The sequence below is a fragment of the Labeo rohita genome, unplaced genomic scaffold (genome assembly GCF_022985175.1).
Source record: "Labeo rohita strain BAU-BD-2019 unplaced genomic scaffold, IGBB_LRoh.1.0 scaffold_248, whole genome shotgun sequence".
NCBI lineage: Eukaryota > Metazoa > Chordata > Actinopteri > Cypriniformes > Cyprinidae > Labeo > Labeo rohita.
Genome location: NW_026128748.1, coordinates 23,841 through 34,622, shown reverse-complemented (window position 1 = coordinate 34,622; position 10,782 = coordinate 23,841). Strand labels below are relative to the sequence as shown.

The following is a 10,782-nucleotide window of genomic DNA, read 5'->3' as shown; positions in this document are numbered from 1 at the left end:
TCTACCGTTGCGGTAATAAATAAATTGGCCTAATAAACTTTTTAAAAAATATTAAATTATGACTGACAGCCCCAGCCCAAAAATGTGCGTCGGCCCGGCGGGCATTGCCCGGTATGCCCTATGGTCAGTCCAGGCCTGATCCAGGTAGCAGTGATGAATGCCCTTTTTGTTTTCAGAAAGAAACTGTATATCATACTTTTGTGTACTGTAATAGACTTTATCCATTGTTTAAAGTTTTAAGTGATTTATTTAATCGTTTTGATGAGACTTTTTCATTGGAAGTGTTTATTTGCGGATTTAAATATACGTGAAAACATTGATTTTGTTGTTCTTGTGGGTGAAGCAAAAATGTCAATTTATGATACTCGGAAAATTAAGATTGAACAAAATGTAAGTAGTAACTTACAAATAGTTTTTTTTAATCGTGTGAAATCTAGAATTCTGATTGATTTCCGGTATTATAAAACTATGGGAGATCTTATGTGTTTTGAAACGATTTGGTGTTGTAAGAGTGCTCTGTGTGAAGTTGTCAGTGAAGACTTGGAGTTTGTAATGTTTTAATTTATGTATGTATGTGGTTTTTGTGAAAAATGAGTAATGTGTTGATTGTGTAATGTAATTAGAAACTGTATTAAAGGTTGGTTTAAAATTCAAAATTCTGTCTCTCTCTCTCTCTCTCTCTCTCTCTCTCTCTCTCTCTCTCTCTCTCTCTCTCTCTCTCAAGTTCAAGTTCAAGTTCAAGTTCAAGTTGCTTTATTGGCATGACGTTTGTGTTACAGTATTGCCAAAGCACAGAAAATAATTACCAAAGCAATAGAGGAGACAATAAAATGAATAATAAATGAGAGAAAATAAATACATACATACATACATACTACATACTATAAAAATACAAAGCAACAGTAGACAGTATTTCTAATATTGATTATAATAATTACAAATACACAATGAAAAACATGTAAAATAAAGCAAACAAATACAATGAATTAACCATTTCGTAAGGTGTGTATGGCGTATACATATTTTGCAGCTAGTCTGACTGCCATGTCATCCTCTCCTAGTATATAGCGTAGTTTCTCTGAGTCATTTAGAGATGAAAATGAACAATTCAAAGCTTCAAACTGTGAAAAGAATATTTGCCTTGTAGTGCTGTATTTGGGGCAGACAAGAAGAAAGTGTTTCTCATCCTCTATTTGAATCTAGTCACACTGTTTACATAATCGCTGTTCTCTAGGAATCCAGGTTTTTTTATGTCTTCCTTTTTCTATTTCTAAGTCGTGGTCACTGAGTCGATATTTTGAAAGAATTTGTCTTTCTTTTAATTGTTTAATTGATAAGTAATCTGCCAATTTGGTAGTTCTGTTTAGGGCTGAATAACACTGGAGTTTGGTTTGAAGATCGAATTTGTTTTTTAATTTTTCATCATAATTATACTTCAGATTTTTGTCAATTTCTTTATGAATGTTAGGGTTGTGGTTGGAGTCCGACTGGTTTGGGTCTGCTTGATTTTCATTCATTAGTTTAACCACGAGTGCATTTAGAGGATGAGACACTGTGGGGGATTCATTGGCAAGAAAGGCTTTATATTGAATAGATTCAGTGTTGGATTGAGTCAGGTGATGCCAGAATTGAACAGCTCTTTTTTTTATTTCAATATGTAAGGGGTATAAGCCCAGTTCAGCCCTACAGGCATCATTAGAAGTGCCTCTGTTTACCCTTAGAATGTTTTTTGCAAATTCCATTTGTGTTCTTTCTATTAAACTTTTATCCCAATTTTCAAACTTTAATATTGGTCCCCAAATTTCACTCCCATATAGTAGAATTGGTGTAATGATTGCGTGATATAATTTAATCCATGTTCTAATTGGTAGTTTTAATTGGCCAAATCGTGATTTTATGGCATAAAATGCCCTCCGGGCCCTCTCATTCAAGGCCTTCGCAGCCAGACTGAAGCCCCCTGATGCCGAGATCTCAATGCCCAGGTAAGTGTAACTGGTGCTGTGCTCTAGGACTTCTTCTCCGTAACTGAACTGGTATCTGTTTCCCTGAGACCTGGCCTTCTTCTGGAACACCATGACTCTGGTTTTGTCCAGGTTTACTGTTAGTGCCCATTCTTCACAATACTGTTCCAGCAGGGCCAGACTGTGCTGGAGACCCTCAGCTGTGGGGGACAGCAGAACCAGGTCATCCGCATACAGAAGGCATTTTACTTCAGAGTCGTGTAGAGCAAGGCCTGGGATGCCGTCAGAATGATCTAGAGCTTCTGCCAGCTCGTTGATGTAGATGTTAAACAGGGTTGGGCTCAGACTGCTCTCTCTCTCTCTCTCTCTCTCTCTCTGTTCTTTGTGTAATTAGTGTAAGATCGGGCTCAGATGTGTTTAGCTCTGTGTCTGTGAAGAGTGACCGTTCAATGGACCCTCCACCAAGATTAAGTGAGGAAACACCATCTATCAAAAGGTATTTTACATCAGAGCGTTGCATTAGCTAATTTCACTGTGGTAAATGTGATAGAATAAATACTGAATAACTGAATAAAACAATAGATTGCAAAAATAATGTCTGTTAACCTTTACTGAACTCAGTCTGGAGCTACATAGGTAGACACTGAGGGACAAAACTTTACCATAAAAAAAAAAAAAAAAAACTCCAGGCAACCAAACATAAATAAATCCATCTATAGTTATGAGAAGGACCAAAATACACATCTATACTGGAATTAATCACGTGAAATCGCATCTAGTAAAACTTAAATCTCCTGTAGTGTTTTTTTTTTTTTTTTTTTTTTTTTTCTTTCTGCTCTTTGTGTCATCAGTATAGGATCAGACTTAAATGTTTTCCATTCTGTGTCTTTATGGTACTTGACTAAATAAAACAATAAATCACAGAAAGAGATGTATTTAAATTGAAGAGATCAGTCTTTTCAACAACACAATTAGATAGGAAGCCACTAGGTGGCATAAATTCACCATGGAAAACAGAACAGGCCCCCATACATAAATACAACCATATAGTAGTGATATAGCTATACAGCTATACTGAATTGTATTACATTAAATCTATTCAAATTAGACTGAAGTGTTTTCTCTCTCTCTCTCTCTCTCTCTCTCTCTCTCTCTCTCTCTCTCTCTCTCTCTCTCTCTCTCTCTCTCTCTCTCTCTCTGTTCTTTGTGTCATTAGTGTAAGATCGGGCTCAGATGTGTTCAGCTCTGTGTCTGTGAAGAGTGACCGTTCAATAGGAGAACCAGTAAATTTCAGTGAGGAAACACCATCTATCAAAAGGTATTTTACATCAGAGCGTTGCATTAGCTAATTTCACTGTGGTAAATGTGATAGAATAAATACTGAATAACTGAATAAAACAATAGATTGCAAAAATAATGTCTGTTAACCTTTACTGAACTCAGTCTGGAGCTACATAGGTAGACACTGAGGGACAAAACTTTACCATAAAAAAAAAAAAAAAAAAACCAGGCAACCAAACATAAATAAATCCATCTATAGTTATGAGAAGGACCAAAATACACATCTATACTGGAATTAATCACGTGAAATCGCATCTAGTAAAACTTAAATCTCCTGTAGTGTTTTTTTTTTTTTTTTTTTTTTTTCTTTCTGCTCTTTGTGTCATCAGTATAGGATCAGACTTAAATGTTTTCCATTCTGTGTCTTTATGGTACTTGACTAAATAAAACAATAAATCACAGAAAGAGATGTATTTAAATTGAAGAGATCAGTCTTTTCAACAACACAATTAGATAGGAAGCCACTAGGTGGCATAAATTCACCATGGAAAACAGAACAGGCCCCCATACATAAATACAACCATATAGTAGTGATATAGCTATACAGCTATACTGAATTGTATTACATTAAATCTATTCAAATTAGACTGAAGTGTTTCTCTTTCTCTCTCTCTCTCTCTATCTCTCTCTGATCAGTGTTATTGAAAGATCAGGCTCACATGTGTTCAGCTCTGTGTCTGTTAAAAGTGACAAGTCACTTAAAAATCCACCAAACTTAAGTGAGGAAACACCGTCATCTACCAAAAGGTATTTCATGTGTTTTACATTATGTTGCCGTGTTAGCTAGTTTCTCAATTGTTGTTTATGTGATGGAACTTCACTAAATATCTAAGTATTTTTAACTGCTTTACTGTTTATTAACCCCAGTCTGGAGCTTCTTTTCAATTGTATAGTTACACAGACAGCCACTAGGGGGCTCATGAGCATTTTTTCTGTCAGAATTAGCGCAGTCTCCAATTTAATTATTCAGTTAAATCACAGCCATTTGCAATTCGATAATTGCACTAAGCCATAGTGATTACAATTTTAGTTTAATTAATCGCACAGCATTATTCAGTGCCGCCACGGGCTAAAGAAAAAAATTGTAACCCAGATTCTATACTTAAACAATATTTTCAGCTTGTACAGCAAATGCTTTATTTTTTTTGTTGTTGTTAATAAAATGCCAGAGATATCTCTAATATTTGACTCTAAATAAATAATTTTAACAACAAACTTGACAGAATGAAGTAACAGCTACCAGTAATGAACCAGAAAATGTAAACAATAAACACACAATTATGATGAAATGGATATTGTACAGGATGAGGAACCAGAATTTCACTTGACTGTAGCACTTCAGATTAATTTGAATTAAACTGAACTTAACTGAACTGTACAAACCATTTGACACATTACTCTCTGCAAGTTTGACAGAGGAACCTCTTTCTCTCTCTCTCTCTCTCTCTCTCTCTCTCTCTCTCTCTCTCTCTCTCTCTCTCTCTCTCTCTCTCTCTCTCTCTCTCTCTCTCTCTCTCTCTCTCTCTGTTCTTTGTGTCATTAGTGTAAGATCGGGCTCAGATGTGTTCAGCTCTGTGTCTGTGAAGAGTGACAGTTCAATGGAACGACCACAAAATTTAAGTGAGGAAACACCATCTATCAAAAGGTATTTTACATCAGAGCGTTGCATTAGCTAATTTCTTCACTGTGGTAAATGTGATAAAATAAATACTGAATAACTGAATAAAACAATAGATTGCAGAAATAATGTCTGTTAACCTTTACTGAACTCAGTCTGGAGCTACATAGGTGGACACTAAGGGACAAAACTTTACCATTAATAAACTCCAGGCAACCAAACATAAATAAATCCATCTATAATTATGAGAAGGACCAAAATACACATCTATACTGGAATTAATCACATGAAATCTTATCTAGTAAAACTTAAGTATCTCTTGTAGTGTTTTTTTCTTTCTTTCTGATCTGATAAGTGTCTGTTAAAAGTGACAATCCACCAGACTTAAGTGAGGAAACACCATCACCTAGCCATAGTGATTACAATTTTAGTTTAATTAATCGTGCAGCCTCATTCAATACCGCCATGGGCTAAAGAAAAAAATAGTAACCCAGATTTGTTGTTAATAAAATGCCAGAGATGTCTCTAATATTTTGCTTGGAAATTCAGTATTTCATTTTTAAACAGGGTTCAAGAGACTCACAGGTACCAAGAGAATTTCAAAGACAATCTCCTGTCAATATTCCAGGTAGGAAAAACACATTTTTGGAAATGTTTAATTACGGTTTATATAAAATCAATATCATGTTTTGCTATCTTGCACATATTTGTGAAAACAGCTTTCTTGCTCTTGTGATATATATATGAAGAGTTTCGTTGCAAAACGAGATATATCCATTTTGAGAAATGTTGGTTATTTGACATTATTATTTAAGACATCAACAGTCAAGTTCATTCACAATTTTTGTACATTAAACTATTACTTGAGCTCAGTGAAGGCCAGGGACACAATATTTTTCAAATCCACGATATTTTTTATTTAATTTTATGTCCATAAATAGTTCATAAATAAGTCAAAAACCATGCCAAAATGCAACATATTTATCTTAACATTGTCAAACATCTTAAATTGGTTAAAAAAAACAATACATCATAAATATATGGAATAGTATATACAAAGATTGATTAATAATAATACGATTCTGAGTTAGTTTTGGCCAGAACACAACATAACATAACATTCCTTTTTTTTTTTTTTTTTTTTTTTTTTTTGCAAAACGCTATAAACGTAGCCTACGTGACTGACAGCTCGCCTACAGTATAAACAATTAAATGGTAAACGTTTTTTAGTTAGCCTATTGAATCCTCTTTTTAAAAATGTTTTTTGTTTTGATATTATCGTTAAATCAATGAGCAAACTCGGAGCACTTCACCGGCATTGACTCTCTTCCCAGGGGATGCTGAGCATTTTCATCTTCTGCCTCCTTCCTCTTCTCACCTCTTCCTGATCCTGACGTCTGTCCTAACCACCGCAGCATTTTGATTTTAGCTTATTTCGCTGTCCAGCTCAGTCCTCTTTGCTCATCCGATATTTTCTATTTCTTGTTTGTATTTTCGCGCCCTTGTCGTCGTTGATTGGACCCGCAAACCGAAGCGTACAGTATCTGCGCGCTGCTGCCAATAGGTATCTAAAACGTCACCCGTAGTGTAGTGTTCATGTGAAATGTAGGACGGAGGGGACAAACGACCCAGAGCGTCTCTGACATGATTTGCATGATTGGCTCATGCATCACCGGCCAAACTGGCTGGTAAGTCTTTATCAATAACCGCCAAAATGATTTTTAACCCGCATTTGGCGGGTTGGCGGGTGTTAATTTCGAACCCTGGTTATATCGCACTTTGTAAAGAAACTGGTCTGGCGGATATCGCGTTTTGTGAAAAAATACATTTTATAGGAGGCCTAAAATGTACATTCTTAAATTTTATTAATGGCAGCAATTCACACATAGATTAAGGTACATCTGAACAGTGATTTCCAATAATAAAATGCAAATGTCAAAAAATGGCGTTTATCGCGTTTTGTAACCAAACTCTTCATATATATATTTTTTCTTAATTTTACATTATATAATAATAATAATAAAAAAATCTTATACAAGTACTTTTTTTGGAATCAGATCTTGAAATATTTGGTCATTTTTTATTATTTTGGTAAAATGTATGACACAATTCCCCATTCAGTTCTGACTGGGCACAGCAGTATCAAAAGAAAGCATGAAGTTTTACAACCAGTAACAGTTGTGGTTTTGGCTGGTTTTGAAGTAAAATCCAGAGTCCTTTTAGTCTGAGACAAAGACAAGAACTAGCACTGATTGCTTTGACTTTTACTTGCTTTGTAGGATCTTGAGAACAAAATGATCCCATTTCTGAAAAGTGAGCTGGAGAAATTTATGAATATATTACAAAAAAAGAACATACAATACTTAGTGGAGGACTTTAATAAGAATAGATGTGATACCAAGGAAGCAGCTCTTGATCTCACCCTCTGCTTCCTGAGAGAGATGAAGCAAGATGAAGCTGCTGATACTCTAGAAGGTAAGAGACTCAAAACCATCTGTCATGTTACCTCCTATGCCTTTTTTCTAATATATATATATCTGTATTTTCCTTCCGGTGTTTAGATGAGCTGGTCTTCATTCATCAACTAAAATGTAACCTAAAGAAGAAGTATCAATGTGTGTTTGAAGGAATTGCAAAGCATGGTGACTCTACACTTCTGAATAACATCTACACAGATCTATATATCACTCAGGGTGGTAGTAAACACATCAATATTGAACATGAAGTAAGACAGATTGAAGTTGCTTCCAGGCATCTTGAATCACAAGAGATACAGGTTGAATGCACAAAGATGTTTCAAGCTCCTGAACAAGAAAAAAAGATCAGAACTGTACTGACGAAAGGAGTTGCTGGCATTGGAAAAACAATCTCTGTGCAAAAGTTTGTTTTGGACTGGGCTGAAGGACAAGAAAATCAAGATATCAGGTTTATATTTCCTCTTCCATTTAGAGAGTTGAACCTAAAGGAGAAAGAAACACAAAGCTTGATAAGCATTATAAGTCAGTTTTTCCCAGAGACAAAAAGACTGAACCTTATCAGAAGGAATCAGTTCAAAGTTCTGTTTATCCTTGATGGTTTGGATGAATGTCGTCTTCCTTTAAACTTCGATGGTAATGAGACGTGGCATGATGTATCATCACCAGCCTCTCTGGATGTTCTCCTAACAAACCTCATCAAGGGAAATCTGCTTCCTTCTGCTCTCATCTGGATCACAACCAGACCAGCAGCTGCCAGTAAGATTCCTCCTGACTGTATCGACCGGGAGACAGAGATACGAGGGTTCAATGATGCACAAAAGGAAGAGTACTTTAAAAAAAGGTTCATGGATCAGAATCTCGCCAGTGAAATTATTGATCATGTAAAAAAATCAAAGAGTCTTTTTATCATGTGCCACATCCCAGTCTTCTGCTGGATTTCAGCCACTGTTCTCCAGAATATTTTGGAGGAGAAAAAAAATTATGGTCTGAAAAACAATCAGGCTGATGACACCTCCAAAGCGCTGCAGGAATCAAATAATGAAGACATTCCTAAGACTCTGACGCAAATGTATACACATTTTCTCCGCTTTCAGATAGTGCAAAGCAGACGGAAGTATGATGGACAGTATGCTCCAGATATTTCCTGGGATAAAGATGCCATCCATTCACTGGGTAAACTGGCATTTCATCAGCTGGAAAGAAACAACCTGATCTTCTATGACACAGATCTGGAAGCCTGTGGTATTGACATCTATAAGGCATCAGTGTATTCAGGCATGTGTACCCAGATCTTTAAAGAGGAAACGGGAATCATTCTTGGTACCATGTACTGCTTTGTTCACTTGAGCATTCAAGAGTTTATTGCGGCCCTTTATGCACATCTGTTTCTAGACATCAACAAGAAGAGTGTGTTTGTTTATGAGTCTACAGAACAAGAAAACAGAAATAAAACCATGATTGATTTGCTCAAGACTGCAGTGGACAAGGCACTTGAGAGTGACAGTGGACACCTGGACCTTTTTCTTCGCTTTCTTCTCGGTTTGTCACTCCAATCCAATCGACTACTTTTACAAGGTCTGTTGACACAGCAAGATGCCATCGACCAGAGCAAAAAGGAAATAGTTCAGTACATCAAGCAGAAATTAGAGGATAATTTGTCTCCAGAGAGATCCATCAATCTGTTCTACTGTCTGAATGAACTGAACGACCAAACTCTGGTGAAAGAGATTCAAACCCACCTTAGTAAAGGAAGTCTCTCATCTACTGATCTTTCACCTGCCCAGTGGTCTGCTTTGGCCTTTGTGTTGTTGACATCAGAGGAGGAGCTGGAGGAGTTTGATCTTCAGAAATTCAAGAAATCTGATGAGTGTCTTATTAGACTATCGGCAGTCATCAAAACCTCCAAAAGAGCTTTGTAAGTCATTTTGTCATGTTTTGCTCTCATCTTAAAAATGCATTTTCTACACTGATCTATAACAGGTTTGGACACCCATGATCTATACTGATTCTTAATCAAAAACCATGTATAAATGAATGACTCCTTTATGGTTGAATTATATTTTGTTTAATCCCAATATTTTTCACCTCAAGGCAGTCATTAAGATGAAAGAGATAGCACTTTAATCAAAGTCATTGTCAAAGTTGGCTTTATTGTAAATTCTGCCACATGCACAGCACATACATGAAGAAAATTGAAATAACATTACTCGCAGACCCTGTAGAACATAGAATGTAACAGCAGAACATAAAAATGCAGATATCAAAATGCATATCTATAAAATACAACTATACAAATATACAAATAAGGACATGTGAAAAATAGATACAGTGGCACATGGCAGATAAAACTAGTGAAATAAAAAGTGCAGATATAATGATTGTAGTGCAAAAATCTTATCAGTCTGATTAAAGTGACAATAAGCTCAGAGAGAAGTCTTTATTTAACCCTTTAACTGTCACTCCCATTTTTGAACACAGACATAAATAATGCTCTATTCAGACTTAGATTTTTAGAATTCTTGAATGAAAACATTTTGTAATATGATTTTTATGTACATTTTGGGTGGTAATGCAATGTCTGATTTTAAAATGCCTTTCAAAAGATGAATTTTGAGATTTTAAGATACATAATTTCTTATGATATCTAAAGCGTGAAAGGGAAAAAGGAAACAAAGAAAGTCTTTTGTGACGAAGGTCAGAACTCCTGTTATGATGTAGATTTTTTTAAGTTGCACTCTTGACATATATTAATCTATTACTTTTCCTACATAATTTGTAAGACAAAAATATGTGATGTATAGTTTGTCATGATTAGATTAGGATTTATTTGTAATATGGTGAAGTAAATGTAGGCGTCCCATAGAGTGGACGGTGACAGTTAAAGGGTTAAACTTTCAGAAGAGGTAGTTAAATGAGGTCAGTCCAATGCTGCACAAAGTGACTGGTGCGGGTCACATTGTGTTAGTAGGAGGGGGGAGAAGAGGGACCTATGGGTGTGGGAACTGGGGGAGAGGTTGCAGGGTCAGAGTTCGGTGGCGCATAGGGCAAAAGAGTGGAGGGGGCAAGGTCAGGAGGGAGTTTAGCTTCCTGACTACCTGATGAATGAAGCTGTCCTTAATGTATGATGGCTTATCATTAAAGCTTTATTGATTTAATCAAGAATGCTAGTTTCTTTTTATCTAGGAAATATTTCACTATATCAAAGAAATTGCAAATATAGCAGTACTACTTTTGAAGAGTACTATGATGGTAGCTCACATTACTCACTGAATATATTCAACAAATATATTACATGTATCTGTTACTGAGTCAGCGTGACAAGAGAGTTGCGGAAGCTTTATTCCAAGACATGGTCAAAACAGGCAGTGGTTAATACCAGCAAACA

General features: G+C 35.9%; 2 protein-coding genes across 42 annotated transcripts in view; both read left to right on the top strand.

The window, feature by feature from the left end:
* The window catches only part of LOC127159740 (NACHT, LRR and PYD domains-containing protein 12-like), a 46,968-nt gene that overhangs the window by 18,928 nt on the left and 17,258 nt on the right, over window positions 1-10,782 (top strand). The gene's annotated exons all lie outside the window — the stretch shown is intronic.
* LOC127159744 (protein NLRC3-like) lies at window positions 2,360-9,316 on the top strand. The gene is made up of 7 exons (XM_051102538.1): window positions 2,360-2,457; window positions 3,178-3,279; window positions 3,939-4,049; window positions 4,846-4,947; window positions 5,488-5,548; window positions 7,200-7,395; window positions 7,482-9,316. Exons 1-7 carry the CDS (start codon window positions 2,411-2,413, stop codon window positions 9,314-9,316), a joined length of 2,454 nt encoding a protein of 817 aa, XP_050958495.1. The 5' UTR covers window positions 2,360-2,410.

What these genes read in the sequence shown, in the direction of transcription:
- LOC127159744 (XM_051102538.1), top strand. Translation starts at nt 2,411, where the DNA reads ATGGACCCTCCACCAAGATTAAGTGAGGAAACACCATCTATCAAAAG. An exon ending in GAAACACCATCTATCAAAAG is followed by an intron (nt 3,280 to 3,938) that starts GTATTTTACATC and finishes CTCTCTGATCAG; the next exon opens with TGTTATTGAAAGATCAGGCT. An exon ending in AGCTGCTGATACTCTAGAAG is followed by an intron (nt 7,396 to 7,481) that starts GTAAGAGACTCA and finishes TCCGGTGTTTAG; the next exon opens with ATGAGCTGGTCTTCATTCAT.